We start from the raw sequence: 24,733 nt of genomic DNA, 5'->3' as shown, positions 1-24,733 counted from the left end.
CAAAATGTTGTTCCAACATACCGTACCTTTGCAGGGCACCGACACAGACCTGGCTTTTAAGAGGGTTCTAGAATGTGAGCACACAGACGGAAAAATTGATGTAAAATCATATATGAAGATGAGTTTCTCGACTTCATTGAAGCGGATTTCGATTTGAACATGAATTCCTCATCATTTTCAATTTCCAAGAACTTTTGGATGTATCGGTGTTGGTGACAGTACCAGACACATGGATTCCTTCATGCACGAGGAATATAGAATTTGGAATTGTAAATATTTCCTATTTAGTATTTACTAAATGCCACAATCCCCAATGATGCTCGAGTAAACCACTTTGCAAGGCAGGCCAACGCTACAACCATATGACAACGCACAAAGTTCATACATAGCTCCATTACTTCTGCAGAGTAGCCAGCGGAATAACATTAATTTCCAAGATTTCAGGGCCGAATGAATACATAACAGCAGTCGTCTTTGTTCATTAAATCAATGAAAAATCTTCAAATTTTGATTCGCTACTTTGAGACTTAATCAGGTTGTAGTTTGGTATTTGTGACGCTATGTGATATCAATTTTTCTGTCCATATGCTCCAATACCAGAACGCTCGTAATTGCCAGGGCTGCACATGCGCCCTAAAGGCTCCGTTAAAACAACATCATCTGTCAAAGGACATGTTAAGATGATGCATCATCCGAAGTTTAAGAGCTATTTTAGGTCACGTGCAGTATTTACACAATCAATATTAGTTCGAATGTTTTGTAATGCCTGAAACAACAGTCTTTTATGTACCGGTATGCAATTGCTATTTCACCAGTAAGACTTGTTCAAGTACAATGAAATGAAATGCATAGTGGCGATATCCGCCAATGTGCAACAAACAATATCTTTTTGTGCTTCGTAAAATTGAATAGCATCGCATTTTGACGCTTATACATGGAAATGATCAGTTTCCATATATCTCTTGAACGAAACCAAGCCGTTGATTTAGTGATGTTTTACAAGGGATAAGGGACAAGGACACCGAAGAATACTATTTTGCATCGGCATTACGAGCCTGACTGCTGCCCACGCATACCTGCGGATGTCCCGTCAGCACCAAAGGTATCGTGTCGCCGATAGAGCTTTTGTACTTGGTGTTTCCCGAGCGTGTCTGTCTCTTCCCTTGAGCTCGCCAGTTGGCGTAATTTCTCGTGCAAATGCACCGGTACATGACGGTCAGGAAAAAGACCATCAGCATGCCGGCCACGGCGCCGACGAGCAGGGTCAGGTAATAGTCCAGGCCCGTCATCGGGTAATGGAGTGGCGAGATCTGCTGACTCATGCTGTCGTCTTGCGACGAGTCTGCAAAACATGACAGCCTTGTGAATGAGCGTCACAAAAGTACGAGGGGAATGGAATGCAAAGCGGTGACCGTCTCAGATTATTTCGAACGGGCGTTAATTCTTTTGACGTAGTCAGCCTCGATGCGGCAGCGGAAATAGCATAGTGATTTGTTCTTAATTCCAAGTATACGAGAAGGGAGGACTGAAAGCACGGTAGCCTACTTGTGTAAGTAGTTTCAAAAGTAGATCTGGTCGAAGGGTCATATACCGTTAGCGGTTGATAGATGGTGGCTACTTTTGGAATTGCAGGGCAAGCCTGCATCTCAACGATTACATCTACATGACCGATGACACCACAAGAGAAATATAATCAGTTACCACAATACTGAGACTATATCTCAGAGCAGTTACGACGAGCTGCTCACAAATGCAAATGCAAACATATAGCCTACCATAACTATTTTCCAATTTACAAAACCCAAAGTATGTATAGTAGCTTAAGTATTGAAAAGTTTTGCCTAGAAACTGTTTAGTAGAAGTGAAATTTCATACTGCATGACCTGTAGTGCTAATGCGTATGTTGCAGTTCAATGATTTTGGCATAATTCAAGTGGGGTCAAGAGCCCAAGTGAATGACGAGATTGCCAAGGACTAGACACCCGATATTTTGCTGTAAGATTTTCTCGGTGATATATAACATGAAACACTAGGACTCGTGACAGTTCATTAGCTGGAAATCATGTGAAAACATCGAAAACTGCATCGCACATGATCGCGACTGTCACTCAGCGATTGAAACTTTGTTCCAATGGAACGAATCCAGTTACAAATAAGTAAAATTTTATGACTTTATCCCGAAAATAAATACTGCGTCAAACTGGCAATATCAGTTATACCGGTGCTGGCAAAAACGTATACTCTGTTAATCGCAAAAACACAAAATAAAGACAAACCAGATGGTGATGCGACATGATTATTTCCGTCTCCGTGCGATCCCTTCTCTTTGATAACCTCTTCTGGCGGAATCGTGACGGAAATGGGAATAGTTGGCAAGATGCTGACAAACCTGCGATGGAAACGGGCCTTCATAGGAGTAGGCGAGACGGACAGTAGTGGTGAAAATAGTTAGCGTTACTAATCAAGTAGAAGAAGTAATGTTGTAAATGTCTACTGAATTACAAGTAAAAATAGCAATTTCCGAGAAATCCTAAAATTACTCAAAGCGGAAGCAGAAAATGGAAGGCGTTGAAAGCACTTGAGCATAATGTGGCTTCAAAAAGTAGATTTCGCCGTGGGGCCGCACACTTTTAGCAGTCACTCGGAGATGGCTACTTCGCAAATTGCAAAATCCTTTTCCGCGACGAACACAAAATGACCGACGACACTAAGAATAGGTGCTGTCGTCAAAAATACAGTCAGTTACTGTGACATGGGGGCTATTTAACACGCATATTACGGTCATTTCACTCCTAGGACTGATGCAAAGTTATCTTAAAACTACTTTCTACAGTTCGTGTCGAAGTCAAAAAGCTTTCAATTAAGGCTTCTGCGCCTTGAAAATGCTCCAGCATTCGCAGTATAGGCCTGATCAATCACTAGACAATAATCCTTTGAGCTTTACAGAAAACGACTTAATCTTTGCATATCGATTGGAGCAACAGGAAATTATATTATTTGTAGATTTTTTGCAAGCCAAATCAATAGCATTAAAGGCGTCAAGTTCATAGGGACTTTGAGCTTTATCGAAAATATCCTACTGTTTGTGGTGAATGGATGTAATAAATATCCTGACCAGGCTAAGGCATTTACCGTATGAAGGCATCGTAACAAATGAAAATCTTACGATTAACTTGACTAAAATTAGTTGGTCCTATACCAAATATCACCATTGAGCATTGGCTCCAATTTACAAATATCATAAGCAGGATTGGATGTAGATTCATGCATGGAATTTCGAGTCCTATTCTAATTTCCATGTGACTTACGGTAGATTCGTTCTTGGACCAGGCGAATAAGCAAAATCAATTCATGGGACTAGATTGCGATTTTGATTTTGGAATTCAAATCCATAATATGATTTGGATGCGGAAAACGTAATACACAGAGAGGTATGGTAAAAATGATTATGCCTAATAGCCTTTCCCACAAGCAGCCCGGTAACCAATATATGCTATTCTATGGCAAAAGTGATACAGGACAGGAGTAATTTGAACATTTGAAAGCCACTGTACAAGTTCATTTCAATCAACGCTCACCCGAGTTTCGCCTACTCATTACACCAAGAAGCCTGAAACCACATACCTTCCGGCCAGAGTAATGTTATAGTACGCGAACAGGGTAGGCCAGTGGCGGAAAGACAAACGTCGGTAAAGCTGCAAGTCGGCTTTATTCCAAGGCAGCTTGCCTTTCTTAACAAATCCATTGTCGGCTACCTGCAATAGGGGTTGCAAGATTAGATTTGGAACCAATTCAGGATATGGATTAGGCCTACTGTATTTTGACAAACTGGATTAGGTTTGAGATTATACGCTGAATTCCTAGCAAACCCCAGGTTTCTGTCAGACTTATTTCAACCATCCGTGCCCATGAGTCATAGATGAGCATTGATTTGAAAAGTAATCAGATTTGTTGAAGATTTTGGCCGGATTTGAATCAAAATTACATTCATGATTAATGAATGAATTATGCATCAGTATTTGGGCAGGAACATGTAATTTCTGCTCATTTCCATGAGACTAATGAGTTGTGCATGATACGAAATGAATTCAGAATTCTGACAGATTGAAATCTCATGTCCAGAACAGTATTTGACAATATTAAATTCCCTATCTACTTTCCAAGTTCCAAGATCGTACATTGAGGGAGATATGACTAATCATATCCTACGCTATCTCCAGGCCAGCAAGGAAATAAGTAGAATGACACAAAATTTACGCAGATTCCCTTTTCACCGTACCTGTGCTCTGTCTTTAAACATCCGGTACGATGCGTATTTCCCGTCTGGAGGCACGGTCGATAGCCGGAATTCAACGGGCGACTGGGTGGCGGGTTTCGACTGACGATTACCGAGCGGGTCGCCATACATGACCAGCGCAAACCATATCACCAGGCACACCTGGAAATATATTTTCCCCCTATATTAGCATTGGGATCACAAACATGGAAATATATCTGAAAAAGTTCTACATCGTTCACCGTGTAATAAGAAGGGCCCTGATGTCATGTTCAATGTTTTCAGAAATTCACCATACATAGGCCCATAGTGAGGCTCGATCATCACGGTACCTTTTTCAGACTCCTCCGTTGGTAGGCAAATGAAGCATTGACCATTGACACTATATTTTTCATTGGTGAAATCCTATTCTTGGTGTGAAAGCATCAAGTTTCGTTACCTGAAAGAATGGACCCCCACTACTCGACTCGACTCTCGGATTAGCCATCTCGAATCGTTGTGCTCAGCCCTAGCCATAGCTCAATATGAATTGGAAGTTGCATGTACGGAGATAATCACAAGGATAAATGGGATTGTCACTTGAGGTATATGAAAATTGGAAAGGGCCTACGTCGGCGTATTTTGCGCATGGTTCCTTTTTTGTCCCAAAATATTGACCTACGTCTCAGTGAAATACTGGCATGGATGCAAAATTTTGACCAAATATCAGTGAGCCAGGAGACAATTATGCCTACTGAAAAAATTTAAAGAGAAATAGTCAAGACTGTGACTTAATTCTTCCCCTTCTCAGCGCATAATTGGCAGAAAATGAGTCAGTTTCAATATAGGTTTGCAAGTGGATTCGTCGCTACTACTGTTAACCATCCCATAAAATAGTTACGAAAATACACCTTTCAGTAGCAACATCATACGTTCTGCCTCAGCAAAGGAGACGGATGGCAATTAGAATTATGAAAAAACACTAGCTGCTACAACTATGGCCGTTATTCCAACCAAGTTTCTATATAGATTTGCAAGCGAAACCACGAAGACTACTGTGCGGTATCACAGAAAATAGTTACGACAATGCACCTCTACGTTACATCTCTGTAAAGGAGATCGATTGCAGTTGGAGTTTTAAAACACCCCAGCTACTATTACAGGTGCTATTCACACCAAACATTAAATATACATGCCTGCTTTGTAAGGCATTCCGTTTCAGTAGCATCAGCAAAGAGGCAGGCCTATACTACCTCCGCCTAATTGCTAGGTAATATGTGATTGATCCTAACAGGACTGCTATCTGACAATGCCAACTATAGAAGCATGAGGACCTTGCAGTCAGTGGTTTGTTTAACCAGATGTCAAAACACATTCATTTTCAACTCGCACATTGAGACATCATTCGTTTTCATTTCATCTCAAATTCACAATGGATTGTCGCGCTGCATTTCAAGAATTCTAATTCGCAAATGAAAATCGGAAAAAGGACCCACCATCAAACCCCTTTGAACCATTCTGGTGTCGGCCCAAAAGAAGAGCACCCTCAATCGTTTTGGAATCTTCAAAATGGTCACGCGTTTGCCTCCAGTCTCCACTTTGTGAATCTCGTCAGAATTTTTCCGCTGCCTACGTTTCGTAGAGGCTCGCAACCTGGCAAAAAGGTAAATTGAACATGAGCGCAAAGAGTGAATTATATTTAAATCTTAGGTAAGTCTAATACGTAACTGGAAAACTTAATGCTATATTCGCCGTTAGCCGTGAAGAATTGGTCAAAGTAGTCAGCGATCGTACACAAGTAGAGGTAGGCGTAGCGCAAGAAATTTCTACTCACTTACAAGTCGAAGTAGAGATTTCAAAAACCCGTCAAAACTACTTCCAAGAGGAAGTAGAATACTGCAGACCCTTGATCGTCCATCCATGAGGTTTATATCTCATGTATTTATCAAGCCGTATTCTGGCAATCGATTATTACATCCTGTCGTAATATACTTCAAGTATAAAATGCCAAGACTCGAGAGAATCAGGGAGATTCATTTGCTAACCTACTTGCATCAACGTCTGCTATATATTCGCATGTATCGAGTAACAGCTGTGGCTCAAGAAGATCTCATACACCCAGGACAGGGCTTTCAGGTTACTTAGACAGCCAGCTATAATACTTTGGTTAGCTCTTCTTCGATTCCAGGAATCCTTAAAACCGGCAATGCCAAGATCTCAAAAGTTCTCAAGTATCAGTAAGTAGTGTTAAAATGTTGATTTGCATGCGGGTCGTATACTTTTAGCAGTGAATTGTAAAATTTTCCTTTAGAAACTACAGGGTGTATCTTTACAACTAACGCAAAAGGCCAATGTCCGTCCCTACAAATACTTGCAATAGCTAAAATATATTAAGTTGCAGTGATGCGGTCTGCAGGGGCTATTTCACTCAGTTGCTATAACATTTCATGCGTTAAAGTTATGTAAAGTTACCCAAAAACAATTTTTTTCCAAACAAAAATCCAAGTGTCAAAAATAAATTCTTTTCCAAACCAAGTTATAGTCCTCTGAATTGTCAAAGGTTTATCAGGAATCTTGCTCCCATAGGCAACTGTTCTTCTAGCGTCCTTACAAAAGAGACCAAGCAAAGAGCTGAGGAAGGACAAGTACAAGGAAGAGAGCGAAAAAAGACAGGAAGCGTCAAAAGAAAATCACCCGAAAGATTAGGATCGAACAGTGCTCCGTCGAGGATTAATACTAGCAATACCAATAGGCCAGGGTGCATGTGAGATTGTGAGACTGCACTTGGACATTTTGATATTATCCTACCTGTAAATTACATCTCACTGGGTCTCGTGTATCACACCAGTCACCACATTGTGTGCATCACTGGGTCTCGTGTATCACACCACATTGTGTGCCTTATGAAGATAAACGTACTAAGATGATGCAACTAAAAATGTGCGTTTGTTGAAATTTGTGTCGGAGTTTGAAATTCAAACACAATAGTTAGTTACCGGTACTGCAGTTAAACTTCACTGCGCACATTGCCGAATTGATGTGGACTGATGAATACACACTACACAGTGATAGCAAATATACTTTGAGAAATTAATGGCCAAATAAAATTTTTAAATTGTACAATGCTCGATACTGTACATTGCATCATGACACGGCAAGCTATCAGAATCAAATTCGAACTCGACATCAAAGTGGGAATTCCACAACTGAACCATGAACATAGCATGGATAAACCGCTTGATCAGATCAGTTGTGCCAATTTTATGAAATGATTCATCTGTTTCATGGGTCATTTCATGACTGCAGCTTTTGAAATAACTGCGGAAATACATACCTACAGCCATAGACATTGCAAGAGTATCCAATATATGTTGTCTATCGCGAATCTGCATTTACACTTGAATTATTCATGGCAGGAAGGCTGTTCTTACTAAATCGAAAAATAAGGCTGAACATCTGAGTTGGAATTAACTGAAACCTTCTACACAGCTGAGATTTGAAATATAGCTTATTACGAATAAGTCACTTTTCTCACTTCTGTCTGGAACTGATTTAGCTTCTGCAATATATAATTCCATTACCAGTAGTAAAAACTATTCGAATTGAAGTCTATTTCCATTTCGTTTTACTTTCACATCGAAGCCGTTGAATAAAGGTTTCAAAACTTCTGTTGAAATCCAATTAAAATGCAATAACTCTAATACACAACCACTGGCAGGCAATTAGATGTATTTATCGCATCTGTATGTGCCTACACCTGTCAACGGTTTACTATTTTCAAGCCAGCACATCCACACAATTCTCTGAAAAGCTAGTTTTAATTGATTTCCATTCAGAAGCTCAAAGATACCTCCAGTATTTTGAAAGTAACATTAAATTAGGAGGGAGTATCAAATTCCTACTATTCAAAATATAGTTGCTTGCTGTGTTTAATTGAAGAACCAAAATGAGTTCTATGAAGAAGACACTCAGCCACAATACATAGGAATATTGAGTCATGGAATACAAACTTCTAAATTTAATAAATAGATTCTATGTCTCCTGCTGATTCCTTACATTTCTGCATAGCACTAAAAAAATAGGTCAATTCCGGGAATTCAGGGATTGCTGGTTAAGCGTGAACAGGTGGCTGGCATGGAGTTGCCAAGCCTACCCCATTTTACACCATTTTTTCTCTAGATTTTACTTGACACTTGTCAGCCACCATAGCTCAATGGTTACATCGCTAGTCTCGCAAACCATGCGACAAGTTAGCGTAATTGTGAAGCGTCCAGCTTCGATCCCCGGCCGGGACAAAGCAAAGACCTCATTAGTAACACTGACACTGGTATCCATGACTTCCTCGCTTGGCTCTCAGCATTACCGGGATAGCATGGAAGGGTGGGTGCAAGACTTGTAATATTATCTGCACCCTCCTTGTCCAGCAACATATACACTGTGCATAATACACATCATGCACTCATGGCATGCATATGCACATATGGTGTACATGTATATCATGAGTCGGTGTAGATGCCACCAAAACATCAAGGACAAAAATATACAATGTCCCTGTTCCTACGTGATAGTCGATCACTATTGACAAATGTCATTTCCAGAATATTCGTATATATTAGTTTTAAATATTAAACACCTGAAAATATAGACTCTCGTTAGAGTCATTACTACTCAACTGGAATCATTACAATTCCTACTCGACTTTGGTTCGACTCATTGTGCACAGCTGAAGTAGCGATCCCACATTCGTCTGTTCTCTATTTCAGCCAACCATGATGGCTATTCTATCCAGCTGTCTGGGCGACCAAGACCACACCAGTACAGCATAGCAAACAAAAGACTCACTGTCCCAGAACGGACTTCTTCCTGTTCGGATTTGATTTGCTTTCGTGGTTCGCGTTCAAATTCTTGAGACTTTTCGAACATCCGACGTAATCGTCTTCGTCGTCGCTATCACGTGGCTGCGTGTACATGTCCTCGCTTATGTCCAAACGACGTATATCGATTGACAATACCGATGTGAAAAACACCATGTGCATGAAAGAATCAGTGAGCACTCCAACCACGGCAAACGCGCAGAACTCCTGAACACAAGATCGGTAAGTGTTCAGAACTTATGTTCAAACTATTTTTATTTGTATTCTAGCAGGAAGACCGATTTATAAAAAAAATACCGCGATCGTTCATCCGATTGTCTCTGAATACCGATTGAGTTTTAGCAGGGTTGTAATGCCTCGAGTCATGACTCGACTCGAGGTCACCTAGAGTCAATTTTTGTATTGACTCGACTTGTATTCGAGTAATTGTGCATGACTCAAACCAAGTTATATGACTCGAGACTAGGAAGGCCAAGACAGACAATTCATTGTAACATCGAAGAATAGCAAAATCACCACATTATTGGTATTTCGTCTATTAGCCATGATACTTGGAAAATAGGGCCAGAAACTGTAAAGACTGAGGAAAATTGCTATAATATGAATGCAAGCCATTCTATATCACTCGAGCAGAGTTGAAAAAAGTGGTTTGAACCGAATTGAACTGATTACTGAACAGTGGACATGATGACTTGGACTCGGAGTCGAGTCAAAAAACTATGACTCTGGACTCGACCATCAACTAGCTGACTTGGACTCGGACTTGGCTCGGTGGTGAATTGAAAATGGCTCGACTTGGCTCGAGTCAAAACTATAATAAGTGAGATTGAGTTGTGACTCGGAGCTTTGTTACAACCCTTTTAGTAAACTAGTGAAGGTGAAGAAGGTCCATTGCAGTCAGAAAGTGAATTATAGTGTATGAGTATCTCAAGTTTGCTAAACAAGGGCTTATAAATTTTTCAGGTCATAGGAGCAGAGGCTACATCGAAACTACGATTCAGAAGACAGAGTAGAGTCATAGGCCAACACCTAGCATGGACATGAGATTCGAAAATGATGCATTTTGTGTACACAAATTATCGGGCCTTGACTCAACAGTTGCATAGCAATAAAAATAGTTTTTCGGTTTCAAAATGAACTACAAATCTATTACCTGATGGATTACATCCCTAAAGCAACCAAACCAGCGAAGCGAGTCTATTTCGCACTGCAATTTTACATTGTGCAGTAGTTATGACGCACAAAAAGTCAACCAAGTATGCAGTCTATGCTGCACTTCAGTTGTTTTGCATACGGGTTTGGTATGAGAAGTTTCTGCACAATATCCCCCAACATTTCAAAGAACAATAGCACAGAAATAGCTCAGACCTTGAAAGATTACCCAGAAACAACATATACCATGTCAATTATGGCCAGATTTAATAGTACTAAATCAGCAGAACGTTTCAACTTTCAAGGATATTAGGAATTGGAATAGGATAGGAGAGTGTGTATTTTTGTATTTGGCGTTATCGCGGTATATACACTGACTCGTGATATACATACACAAGATCTGTGCATATGCCGTTGGACAACGAAGGTGCAGAAATAGCCTTGTAAGGCTTTCTAAGTCTTGCACCACCCCTCCATGCTATCCCTGAAATTTTGAGCACCCAGTGGGGAAGTCAATTTCAAAAAACAACAACCATTAGACTGGCAAGAAACAACATAGACCTCGTCAATTAACCACAAAAGTAATTTTACTAAAAACACACCAAAATTTTTAAAAGCTATCTCAAAAACCATACCTGAATCTCTGGTGGTGTAAACGAAAAGAATCCAAGCCCGATAAGTATAAATTCCAGCAACAAATTCTTGGTGATTGAACAGCCTTCTCTGCTCAGACCCAACGCTATTCGTCTATCAACCTCCAAGTTAATGGGAGTCGCCACGACTGACTTCGTTATCACCAGTATGTTTTCCAGCCCGATTATAATCACTAGGTATGGAAAAATCTCCCTGAAACAATTCAAAAGGTTATAATTCAGAATCACATAATGTCAGCGCTATCGTACCCTCCGTTTAAGATTGGCTTCAGTCCGAACAGGGTGCAAAGTCCGACGGACATCATTAGAGACGCCATGATGCTTATCACGGCGGAGAACGCCATCCCCAACTTGCTCTTCACAAAGTTTATTTTTCCTGATGCAGAAAGTGGGAATGCCAAATTATGCTAATGTCATCCAGCCAACAGAAATTCGAGCCTAGTAGAAAATCTTCAAGTTGACAGAGCAAATTACCTATACTCTTAAAGAGGTAGTTAACCTTTAAACCCCTCATCAGTGACAGCAGGAGCATGGATTTAATAAGTTTCACCAAAGGTGGCCAGAGTAAGAGTAATCATCGTAAAAGTGCAATCAGCTTAATCAGCTCATATTTTACAGGATCATCAAATCCTCATCACTAATAGCGATTATTTTTTTAACAAAAAAACGAGGATTTTGCACTAAAATATGGAAATTTCGATATATTTTGACATTAAACAACTTAATTTTGACAAAATTTTGCACTCAAGTATTATTTAAATTAGGCATATCTGCACATACCGTTGAAATTGTAGTAATTTTCTACGTTTTTGGTTGGAATTGAATGTCCTTACGAAGTAGTTTGGCAAGAATAAAGAAAAACTTTCAACAGAAGCAGTTGTTTGCTGGCAGCATCGAAGTTCGGTGTGTACTGCGTTGAATTCGTGAACAATTTTGACACTTTTTTTATCTAACATTACAATTTCGACAAATTTTTGCAGTGTCAAAAAATAATCGCCTAACTCAGGGGTCGGCAACCTTTTGCTAGTCGCGGGCCAAATTTCGGGTGTACAACCTTTTGGCGGGCCGGATTTTTTCTTAGTACTATATTTTACGCTCACTTCGGTATATCATCCTACATTGCTGCAATCTCAATCATACCAATCCGAAGACACATGTGTTTACACTTCAATGACAGAGAATGATTGTGACAATTGACGCAGCTTGCTTTGTGAAAGGTTTTCTACTTCTGGTAACAAGTCAGATGAAACAAGAATCAGACCCTATTCAAACTGGACGTCCGAAATACGTGATCTTAGCTTGCTCTTCGTGAATTTCATTGTTCAAAACTATTGTTCGCATGCGTACGCGCTTCCAAAAATCGATGCAATTTCTTTTGCATTGCTAGTCAAGCTGGGATAAAGACCAATTTCAAGAACGTAATCGTTGTCAAAGTCATGCAGCGATATGCTCTTTGTATGAAATTTGTCATTCAATTCAACTGCATCGCATTTCAGAAAGGCCCATTTGAAATTTTCAGGCAATGGTATTGGCGTCCACATTAAACAGAGTACTGAATAGTCAGAATTCATTTTGTAGAGAAGGAATGTCGGAAAAGCGGGTGAATATTCAGTAGTTAAATTTCGCATCACAGTTACAAATGTAGTGTTGGTACTAGGTTTTCTCTCCTCCAGTATAGGAAAGTGAGCATAATTTTCTTTGTACTGTTGACATATCCAGAGTCACAGATTTGTTTTGAATGCGCCTCAATATCTCATGTATGATGCTGTTTTCCTCTGAAGCTGCAAGTTCAATTTGTTCAGATGTGACGTTAAATGTATCTGGAAAGCAAGATGAGTTACCCATTTTCGATTACAAGATTATGAGTCGGCGATATTTGTATTTTCGAGGAAAGTTGCTATTTCATTTCTCAGTTCATACACTCGTGTAAGCATAGCTGCTCGACTCAATGAGCGAACATGACAGATATATAGGCCTACATGACATCGCCATATTGATTCTCTGCTTCTAGTAATATCTGGCGTAACTGATTCAGTTGATGAGACAAAAATCATATTTACAGTTTTCACCATTGTGGCCAAAACACTATTCAGGTTTTTTGTCTTGGCACACAATGCCTTCTGGAAAACCAAACTATAGACAGGCTGACTAACATACGGAGGCTAGTTATCTATAATTGAATATTTTGAGATTCCGTCATTGCGTCTGAGATGCTCCAAGCGTTTCTGAAGCAAAGGAAGAACACCTTTATTGTCACACCCCGTTAGAGTGATTAACCCTTTAAAAAAGCATGGAACACCTTCGGTTGCGAGATACATCCGATTGATAAGCACTGATCCAGTCTAGTCTATATCCATCTCCTGCTTCAACCACCTTCGTTTTATGGCGTAACAATAGACTAATACGATGTAGGCTGCTATTATATCGTAGCAATGCCGCATTTTTTTCATGCAGCGCTGCACTGCAGATTGAAACTCATTATGAAGCGGCGGGCCGTATTCTTGTGATAACTAATTATTACGTCGCGGGCCGGACGATTTCGCTTGGCGGGCCGGATCCGGCCCGCGGGCCGTAGGTTGCCGACCCTTGGCCTAACTCATCACTTATTGATGGCAAACTAGAAATCATTAGCATTCGTTTCCGTTTTATTAGGTAGCATAATATTTTCGGTGCGACATAATATTATTGACCTTGAAACAGAAACACTTAACATTTTCATTGGCCTTACATGAACCTCTTAAACCCCCTAAGGAAGTCATGGCCTATTAAAACATTTTGCTTGCTCTAGTTACACTCAACCAACCAAAACACAATCACAACAGAGATACTCACGAACAGAGAAGTAGATGTAACATCCCATAATGAAATAAGTAGACAACAGTGGTATCAGGTCGTACCATCCGATCTGTTGCTTGAAGTGAATGTGCGTGATGACGGGGTCTCCGAAAACGACCCCGCCGCTATCAGACGAGTTTTCGCAATTCGAGCCGTCTTTGCACGGGCTTACAAAATGCGCAGGGTACAGCGCCGATAATTTTTTTCTCAAAGACGAGATTAACCTGCGAAAAAAGTGGGAATTAATAAACGGATGCGTTTTTAGAGATGGTGGTATTCAGTGCGACTCGCATCTAAGTGAAAAGTAAAATTACTTCGTGCGGAAGTAGTAAATTGAGGTCTGCAAATTCCTCTAGTAAGTAGTTTCAAAAATTAGATTTGGCTGAGGGGGGTGATTTGTTGTCTCTGCAGGTATGACACCCTGCGCCAATACCACTAACTCGTAGAATTGGGATTCAAAGGTGACAAATTAGCTAGACATTTCAATTTTCAAATACCAAGGTGTGACATCGTGGTGAAACTGATATGTAGCCTATATTCATGGTACTATAAAGTTTCCGTTTTCAAATTTCATGCCTGTGCGAGTGAAATGAGTCCCTTTGGCGTCAAATTTCCTCATTTGCTTCACACATCTTCGGAGAAAGCAATAGGTCATGACATGCACCACAATAATCCAGGAATAGAACGCATTCCATTGTGTGTTATGATATATTGGTGGCAGAGTGCACACAATCACAATTTGTACCAAAGGTAGACCTTTATTCCCCTGAAGTTTATCAAGTGAGGAATGACATGTCTATAAAGAATGAGGATGGATTTGGAATTGCAGATTCAGGCTGAATTTGGAATAACGATAAGTTCGAACTATACTGGATTAGGATTTGGTTCAATAATTATTTTTAGTTTTCCCCTGCTTCTTGATTCAATCTAAGCCATTGAATTTGAAGTACCATACAAAATTAATTCAATGTATTAGATTTATACATCAATCAGAAATGAATGAGATATTCGTATTGAAATAAACCCGACTATTTTAAGCTGACACTCATCAGGGGGTAGGCTAATCTTCAGCAACTAGTGGAGAATTGGAAAGAACATTGCATCAACCATCCTATCACCAAATATGACATCACCTGAATGCAATTTCGAATAATTTCAAGGAATAATTTGATGCAGGTGACTTCATATTTGGTGATAAGATTGTATATACAATGTTCTTTTTAGAAAACATTCCAGTTTATTTCATTATGAATACATTATTCAGTTGTATATTGAAGTTCTGTACCTCCAAAAGTCTAGTGATACTACTAGGATCAGCTTTCCAAATATTTGTATTTACCAACTCCAGTTCATTTGAACACATTTTCATAACATCAAAGCAGTGGCATAAATCCCTAGGGACACATACTATAAACAACACTATCCTGGATTATGTTGATTGTAGTCAATGGAGGATTCTATTCTTAGAACGTTCCACTTATTACATGATGACATCTGATATTCTCAAAGCTGGAAGTGAGTTGATAGTAGGAGCAACCAAGCTACCTCCACCGTTGAAAATAACTATAAGGAATCCTATCTGGCATATATAATTGGAAGGAGCTATTAATACTAACAATGGCTTACATCAATGATAGCACAGCCAACACAAGGCCTCCCATAGAGAAAATTGACTATTGATGATCCGCATTAGGGGTGGCCAAGGTCTTCACAGATATTATAAAATACAACAATATGTCATGGTTTGCTGCTGCCCAAAAATTGATCCCCACATCACACGCCGCTGCTCACATATCATGGCTAATTGACATTGAGTTAATTAATGACAGTCAAATACAAATTTCATCAACTTCTTTTGCCTTTCTCACAGTATAGGGAGTCATTTGAATGTGACAGAGGTAAATTATATTGCTCTATGCCAGAGGTCTCAAACTCAAATGTGCTCGCGGGCCATTTTCTAGTTTTTGATGACGCCGCGGGCCGCAGCATCAATTATAGGGATATTCAATGTATAATTTCCAAGTAGGTCTTGTTTGACGGGACCTTGCAGACAGGCATTCCACAAACATCGTGGAAATGTAATTTACGATTGCATTGTTATCGCTTGACACGGAAAAAATCACAGTTTCAAATATTTGAATAAAATTGTTTTGGGGCCGGGCATTATATTTTTTAATTAATGAGTTATAGACCTCATACGAGAGTTTGAATCATGACATCGTAAAACTGTCGGGTTATATATAATATTGTAACTATAGTGGACCTTTGACGTGCCACAATTTTATGTAGATATTTTAAAATCTACTAAAGATTGATCTGATATCAGAGCATTTGAGCGGTGAACCTAATCCTGGTTTTGACAAAGTCGTGATAAGTATAGGTTATTGCTATTTTCATTGCCAACGTCAAATTAAATCAGCGTTAGATTTCGCCTTCGATTATTATTGGAACATGTAACCAACAACTTGAATATAATCATTATTGAGCCATAGTAATAGCATTGCTTCTTGATCGTTTTAGCGATCGTACCCCTTGTGCTTCCAATGAGATTTCTCGTAGCCCCTGTCCATTTTCAACACAATTTCTGATGGTACCTTTATTAAAATGAGGAAGCCCATTCACATAAAATCACGCATAGCCTAATTCCACATTTCATCTCGCACACCCTGATGTGGTGCTTCGTACCCCGATGGGGTCTACCGACCCTGTTTAAGAACCCCTGGAATAGAAATGTCCAATTGACGAATAATTCATTGGTGTTACAGCCAGGGCCGTAACAGCACTTCGTCAGCCCCCCCCAAAACTTTGGTCTTGGGCCCCCCATAGTGTTATAGACCGAACGTCTGGGGGGCTTCGCCCCCCAGAACCCCCTCCGGCGATACACTGTTTACCACTATTCATCATTTTCATTGGTAGTTTCTTTAGTGAATCAGCTTTAGTCGCCTAAGCGCGCTAAGCGCGCAAAATTTCTAGTATTCATGATTTCATCGGTCAGTATGATCGGGAATTGCATACATTGTTATCAATTTTTATCTTCTCTCTGCTCACGTAATCAGATTTGCCGGTAGAGCTGAGTGAGGTGTGTTTGAAAAGGTAGGACCACTCAATAATAATTAAACATCTTCGGGCGTATACCCGTTGGCAGGAACAAAACAGCACCTCGTCAGGCCCCCAAAAACGTGGGTCTTGGGCTCCCATAGGGTGATAAAACGCCCCCCCCCCCCCCCCCCCATCACGTTGTTCGCGTTTGTCACGAAATTACCCGTACTGTATTGTGAGCCAGCGCAAAGCGCGAAAATTTTCGATAATTTATGATAAAATCGGTCAATCAGATCGGCGACTGCATATATAATATGCTATCAATATATTGTCCTCTCTACTCACGTAATCAGATTTGCCGGTAGAGCTGAGTGAGGTGTGTTTGAAATGGTAGGACCACTCAATAATAATTAAACATCTTCGGGCGTTTACCCGTTGGCAGGAACGAAACAGCACCTCGTCAGGCCCCCAAGAACGTGGGTCTTGGGCTCCCATAGGGTGATAAAACGACCCCCCATCACGTTGTTCACGTTTGTCACGAAATTACCCGTACTGTATTGAGAGCCTGCGCCAAGCGCGAAAATTTTCGATAATTTATGGTAAAATCGGTAAATCAGATCGGCGACTGCATATATAATATGCTATCCATTTATTGTCTTCTCTACTCACGTAATTAGATTTACCGGTAGAGCTGAGTGAAGTGTCTTGAAAACGGGAGGGCCCGTAAATAATGATTAAACATCTTCGGGCGGGCGGAACCGTTGATATGACTTCGTTACATGATGTTATTTCGTGACTTCCAGTCTGCTATATCAGAAAATATAGAACCGCCCAAACGTAGGCTTCTAAACTAAGAGAAGCACACGATTTCAAATTGGTATTTCTTCACTGGCATAAATTTTTTCCCAGCGGGATGGTATTTGTCTTGTGAGGTTCAGATTGCAAAGACAGGAACATTCGGCGCCTGTCATTTAGGCGCCTATGGACAATTAAACCTATATGTATTTTGTATATTTAGCGAAGTCTTTGATCTGCATAAGGGCATAGACCTTTTCGGCCAAGCTTTTCTCGCTGCCAATCGTTCTGGCACACTTCTTGGAGTCGCATGTTATATAACCCAAAACTTGATTGTATGTCTTGGTGGGTCGTGGCGCGGTAATAGCCCAATACCCAATAAGAAAGATAAATGGCTACGTGAATTCGCGCGCAGCGCGAAAAAATTTTGAAAAAATCGCATAAATTTTAAAAAAATACTCTATGATTTATGCTAATTCACGAAATAATTTTGGGCCCCCCATCGAGCTCGCCCCCCTCAATTGATGGGTTTGGGGTGCGGCAGTTACGGTGCTTGTTACAACTGTAGAGCGTACCACTACCCTACTCGCCGCCGATAGTAACATCGATAAAGAGAACAAACAACACCCAGCATGTAACCAACTATACGTCACGGGGGTCATAGAATGCCAATGGTTGCCATACTGACCTGCTTAGCTAGCAATTATACCCTACGCAACGCAAGCTGCGGCCTTTTGAAATATTACTATTGTCATGACAGTTTCATAGATTGTTGCGTCCGTAGGATTAACAAGTCACCATTCCGAGTAGCAAGTCCTTCTCTGAATTTAACGTTTGACCAGACTCAACTCGAGTCAATTTTATTTAATTACCCAGTCGATCCGAAATCGAGTAACTTTACGAGAAGGTCGCACCAAACCAAATCACGATTTTTAGTCACGAATCATCAACGGACCATGTTTTATCGTCATGAACTAGAAATGTGACGTAATATCTGATCTTCTACCACATGGTAGCTTTCAAAAGTGATGTGATAGTGAAGTTTGTTTAGATGTCGCAGTAATATTCATAGTAGTTTTAGGGTGAAATGTAAGTTATTATATCGATAAAAGATATGTCGCACTTGAATATATTGTTGAATGCATGAATTCTCAAAATGTCGTCGCGGGCCGCACAAAATGCTCTCGCGGGCCGCATGCGGCCCGCGGCCCGCGTGTTTGAGACCTCTGCTCTATGCAGACCACAGTAACACAAATCCATTTGCAAATCAAGTGTGTGGCTCTCCGTCACGCTATACTTCCCTAACTATTTTTTAATCCCAGACAGGCAGATCTTACCAAGAAGAAGATTCTTAATCACAACAGAAAAAAGTGGTAGCTGGTGAGTAGTCTTAGCATCACTTTTAATGATCAAATGATTCGGATGAAATTCACTAGGGCCTACTCTATTTGAATAAGAAAGCTGAATAGCTGTAGCCCAATACCTTTTCCATGCAATAAGGATTGGCTTGCTGTGGATATCAACGAATGTGGTAAATAATAGACATGCAGGACAAAGGAATGAGAAGAGTTTGGGGTGAAAGCCTGATAGTGTTGGACTGCTAATGCATTATTTGTCCGAGTACTTGATAAGGAATTAGGCCTCAGTTCAGGATAGAAATTTATTCGATACGACCCTGCAGTTGTTGGGTTGTAGCGCACGATACCAATACATCCTTGCATATAGCACATGCACAATGGCAGTATATCCATGAGTCAAGATATTACCAAAACTTGACTACCGTAAACCGGGGTAACTTTGGACTTAAGGGTAATTTTGGACACTAAGCAGTAAAAGATTCAAATGGTTATTGATGGAAAAGGGTTGCCGCTGTATGTTCAATTCTTTTTCATGAGGCAACAGTACCACAAGTAGTCTCAATAAAAGATGGATTCATTTCATTACCAGTTAAACTTGACCCATCATTGATAAATTAATGGCGGGGGTCAATTTCATCAAAATTGATGGCCATTAAACTTCTTACAACCAAACATAGATAGCATGTGATTCAGAGATTAAAAACTTGGCAGCAGATACCTCTAAGTAGTCTTAATCCATGGCAAAAATCTCAGTAGGCCCACCCTTGAATCAATAGAAGAAAATGTGATGTCCAAAGTTGCCCCGTCAAATTTTATCAGAACGGGGTAACTTTAGACAGTGGAAAATGTGATATTTAGAGCTCTGGAAAGTGGCTGCTTCATCTGTGTCAAAGTGTATCGTCAACTATATTCCTTATGACCGGCCTGATGGCTTTTTAAAATGGAATGAGAAGGTTAATAGATTAAGAGTTTGCCAAAATATGAAAAAATGGGTACGCAATGAGCTGAGAGATTGTAATCGGGTGTAAGCTACTTCAAAAACCTATCACATACTCCTATATGTGCCTGCTGAATATGGGATATCGTAAATTATGACAAATATATCCATCAGAGGACATAAAAAGGGAAAGTGTATCTTTTAAAGAACAGTAATATATTTGAAATCGGCAATAAATCGCGGTAACATTCTTAATGTTTGCTGTCGATTGCTGACACTGCCAGTGGGATACCCCTTATCACCATATGTTATTTATAAGTCCCAATTGGTGAAGGCATGAGGGAAAATTGAGATAAAGGATGAATAAGGTGGCATTAATCTTCATAAACTACCTATTTATTTATTTTTTTTTTTGGGGGGGGATTAGGTAAAAATCATGCAATAGGTTAGACATATACTATTTTGTTTCAGTTTTAGCCACTGCTCTCATCAACTCTTACCAAATAAGCCTCATTTACGAGGTTTCATAAACAATAGAGTGTGAAGGCATACAAAAAACTACATTGTCCAAAGTTGCCCCACATGCAGGGGTAACTTTGGACACGGATAATTTACGAAAATAAGGTACTTATTTATGACCATGAAGATTTTGGATTAGGCAATTCTAATATTTGCTCCACGACCCATGAAAAACACAAAACTTGCCTCCCCTACACCCTAGCATTTCCAAGATACAAAGCGGAATTGTTGAAAATTGTCCAAAGTTACCCCGGTTTACGGTATTTAAATACAAAGTTTGAAACTGAATATCCAGTTTAGGTCTTTGGAACAATATAGAGTGAAAAACTGTGCTCAAGACAGAAGTAATTACAGGATTAGCCATGCTCTTAATTATAAAATTCTTTCACAATTCCTAATAGAAGACAAACATTTGAATAAGGTTAAAGAGCAACTTACCTGTGATCATAATCCTTGAGTATTAACGTAACTGCATATGTTATGACGGTCTGCCGTTTGGGGTCCATCGACATTCGAAGTCCAGTTTCCCTGGATGGAACGCCAAATAATAAATCTGTGAACAAAATGAAAAAGTTTAAAATACAGCACTTCACAAATGGATGGCTCAAATTGAGATGTTCTTTTGCAGTATACTGAAGTGGGAGAAAGCCATTGATAGGCTAAATGCGGTGACTAAAAATCGTTTTCCCAGAAAGGTAAATGGATTCGGAACGATTGGTCGGTTACATCAGGGGTGCTGCAAAGGTCAAACTAGCATAACTGCATCAAGATTCAAGGAGCGTCCAAAAATACATATTGGAAGACTGATCTCAACTGCCGTGCCCTGACCGCCACCCATCCCTAAAAAGAGACATGTCATTGTGAAGCAGTATTGCAAATACTTGAAATAAAATATAGCGACGTGATGGCTCTAGATACCGAATACAACATTTATGAAACATGATTCCTGGTTTCTGTGTATAAGACATGTCATTTCACGTAAATCAAACAAATATTGCTCTAGAAGTGATACGTATTACGTGTTAAGAACAATATGTTATAGGCCTAGCATTCTTTTTTAATCTGAAACATTTATTTATTGCCCAGGCCTCGTATAAATAAAATAAACCAATTTAATTTGCTGCCATATGAAACCTTCATTTCAATTCAAGGACGTAACAGTAGGCCTATGTAACACGCAAGTATTTATGGCGATCACTGAAAACATCGATATCACAGCAAAAGTACCAGATATGGAACTGGTGTAATAGTAATAGTAGATCACATGTGTTGATAATAATCTGTGTTTCATACAATTTCCAAGTCTCCTCACAAAAAAATTTGTAAGCTTATAAGCTTCAATTACGCCTACCGTCACTATGTTTTAATAAAAAACATGCGATATGAAAGTTTTGTGTCAAGAGCTATTCAGGTTTCCGGAAATTCCCGCAAATCCTTCCATCAAAATCATAAATAGGCCAGCAGCTGGATTCGGGGTTTCCAGCACCGAGAACGTGGTAAAATCCTCAAGGATATGATAATGGATAGGCCTACCAATCTATAACGTCAAATTGAGCCGTCGCACAGGAAAATCACTTGGGGGTGGTGATATGACTCATTTCGTTTGTTCATTTCGTTCCCGGCAATCGCCGCGCCCGCGCGCTGATCAACCAGCCATAACACATGATGAAGAGGGACTCAGCAGCACGGTCGTCGGCGCGCGTTAACATAGATCTTGTATCTGTTTTAATCGCAGTTGACGTTGGGGTTTATTAGTTCTAACTTAATAAATTATTGAACGGAGGTAACGTGTGCGTTATTCCACGGGATTTATTAATGGCGACGAGGACGGAAACGATTCCACGACAAGCGTAGAAACCCCGACGACGACAAACCTTGCAGCCATCATGGCGGATCACGATCCTTCAGCATCGCTTCCGCGATTCGATCCTGAGCAGCATCGCAGTAACGTTTATGAAGCATTTTGCGAATTCGTGAGAACATTTCATTACGAATTTGACGCAATAGCGAAGGAGCCGCCAGCATCAGAGGCTGACAAGGAAATGTGGCTGCAACTGCATAAGAGCAGAATCTTCCTGGGCCGCTATTGCCACAGAAATTTTCAGCGTGACTTCGAAGATACAGTTGCTGAAAATGATCGCGCGAAGCTGACCTTTAAAGAACTGGTGGACAGAATGAAAACCAGGTATGAACCGACTCGTAATTACACGCTGGCTAACTACCAGTTCCACCGTATCAGCCAAGAACACGGTGAAAGCTTCGATCGGTTTGTCCATCGCCTCCGCCACGAGGCAAAATCCTGCCAATTCAAATGCGGGAATCAGGACTGCAAGGTCAGTGACATCATGGTACGAGACCAAATCATCGTAGGAACGTCCATGGACGAAATTCGTGCAAATGCCTTGAAAAATCAATGGAACCTCAAGGAACTTATTGAGAATGGGAGACGCATTGAAGCAGCCTCCTACTCACTCAAACGACTCAATGATCAATCAGAAACAGAGTGCACATCCGACGTTGCACGCGTCCGACCTAAGAAATACTCCAGTCGGCATCAGAAGAAGAAATCATGGCGGGATCAGTGCGAAACCTGCTCATCCAAGACGTGCGAAGGTAGTAAAACCTGCATAGCGAGAAAGCATTCCTGCTTCATATGTGGCGAAAAAGGCCATTTTAAGGGATCTTCTGCGTGTCGGAACATACCGCAAGCAAAGACGAATCGAATTGAATCAGATTCGGAGTCAACACATTCTGAACAGTCTACAGCGAGCAGTGATAGTGGTAAATCACGAAAGTCAAAGACTGTCGACAGGTGGAAAAGAGTGAGAAAAATCAATCGACCAGAAGGACGGAAGCATCGGAAAGTCCGCAAAGTATCCAAACCCAGGTACCAAGTGAAAATCGTGATAGCTGGCAAAAGAATCAAAGCTTTTGCGGATACCGGAGCTGAAATGAATGTTATATCAGCGAAAAAGGCAAAGAAGCTAAAACTTCGCTATCGGCCCACAAACACTTCGCTCAAGCCATATGGCTCGAAAATCATCAAGTGTGTTGGTTGTTACGAGGGATTCGTGACTTTCAATAATGTATCTCATTCTACACGATTCTACATCGTGCCCGGCAGAGTAGAGACCCTGCTTAGTGGGAAGCTGAGTGAGAAACTGGGCATCATTATATTTAATGGGGCACGCGATGAATCACTATCGAGTAAAATACGACGGGTTGCTGCTGTTGATAAATACAAGGCTGAGGTCATGGCAAAGTATCCGGCCATATTCCAGGGAGTGGGCACTTTGAAAAATCACGAAGTCAAATTTTACGTTGATGACGAGGTGCCACCGGTAGCCCAAGCATCGCGGCCGATCCCTTTCCATCTCCAGCATAACTTCCAGAAGCTGATATCCGAGTTGGAGAACGAAGGAATCATCGAAGACCATGTTGGACCCGCACCATGGGTGTCAAATCCAGTACTCACACCCAAAGATGATGGGGGTCTTCGTATGACAATTGACCTGAGAGAAGTCAATCGAGCCATAAAGGCAACCAACATCCCAATTCCAAGGGTGGAAGAAATTAAAGCCAAACTATCGGGAAATTCAGTATTCAGCAAGCTGGATTTTAAATCTGCGTTTCATCAGCTCTTGCTGGATGAAGAATCAAGAGCGCTCACAGTCTTCCATGCAGGCCACAGGCTTATGCGATATCGAAAGCTAACCATGGGAGCCAAGCCTGCGTCCGGCGAATTAACCAGAGCGTTGATGCCGCTATTCGCAAACGTGAGTGGAGCCTACGTGATACACGACGATGTTATTATTGCAGGCAAATCCGGCGAAGAGCACGACAAAGCATTAGACACGGTGCTAAAGCGCATTTCAGAAGCAGGGATGACTTTGAACCCAAATAAATGTATCCTCAAGAAATCTGAAATACCTTTTTGGGGTATGGTGGTTTCTCGTCACGGGGTCAAACCAGATCCGGGCAAAATTTCTGCGCTAGACAACGCTTCACGCCCTCGATCTAAGGATGAAGTTATGTCATTCCTTTGCTTCATACAGTCATTCGGGGACTTCATACCCCATCTATCGCGAAGAACTCAACGTCTGCGCGAGCTGACTAGGGAAAATCAGCGATTCCGATGGTCGGAGGCCTGTCAGAAGGAATTCAATTCCCTCAAAAAGGCCTTGAGCGTCGACACTTCACTGCGCTTTTTCGACATTGAAGCCAAAACCTTCATATTTGTAGATGCCCATGTCTCGGGGATATCTGCAATCTTAGCTCAAGGTGATAATCCTGAAAATGCCCAAGTGGTCGCATTC

General features: G+C 40.7%; 2 protein-coding genes and 1 long non-coding RNA gene across 4 annotated transcripts in view; 2 read left to right on the top strand and 1 right to left on the bottom strand.

The window, feature by feature from the left end:
• Window positions 1–24,733, top strand: part of LOC145457855 (uncharacterized) — a 383,081-nt gene that overhangs the window by 79,664 nt on the left and 278,684 nt on the right. The gene's annotated exons all lie outside the window — the stretch shown is intronic.
• Window positions 1–24,733, bottom strand: part of LOC145457511 (sterol regulatory element-binding protein cleavage-activating protein-like) — a 94,403-nt gene that overhangs the window by 12,318 nt on the left and 57,352 nt on the right. The window contains exons 6-15 of the mRNA XM_080335732.1: window positions 20,856–20,970; window positions 13,767–13,993; window positions 11,184–11,310; window positions 10,917–11,127; window positions 9,098–9,336; window positions 5,752–5,908; window positions 4,280–4,438; window positions 3,625–3,755; window positions 2,277–2,389; window positions 1,077–1,342 (exon numbers count right to left, since the gene is read on the bottom strand). Of these exons, the coding sequence (XP_080191858.1) occupies window positions 1,077–1,342; window positions 2,277–2,389; window positions 3,625–3,755; window positions 4,280–4,438; window positions 5,752–5,908; window positions 9,098–9,336; window positions 10,917–11,127; window positions 11,184–11,310; window positions 13,767–13,993; window positions 20,856–20,970 (1,745 nt within the window). The remainder of the gene's footprint in view (window positions 1–1,076; window positions 1,343–2,276; window positions 2,390–3,624; window positions 3,756–4,279; window positions 4,439–5,751; window positions 5,909–9,097; window positions 9,337–10,916; window positions 11,128–11,183; window positions 11,311–13,766; window positions 13,994–20,855; window positions 20,971–24,733) is intronic.
• The window catches only part of LOC145457620 (putative ATP-dependent RNA helicase DDX17), a 169,169-nt gene that overhangs the window by 106,754 nt on the left and 37,682 nt on the right, over window positions 1–24,733 (top strand). The gene's annotated exons all lie outside the window — the stretch shown is intronic.

The sequence above is a fragment of the Botryllus schlosseri genome, chromosome 2, assembly GCF_051294905.1.
Source record: "Botryllus schlosseri isolate E-star chromosome 2, Bs_hap1, whole genome shotgun sequence".
NCBI lineage: Eukaryota > Metazoa > Chordata > Ascidiacea > Stolidobranchia > Styelidae > Botryllus > Botryllus schlosseri.
The sequence above is the reverse complement of the archived record's forward strand: the minus strand, read 5'-3'. Positions and strand labels throughout refer to the sequence as shown.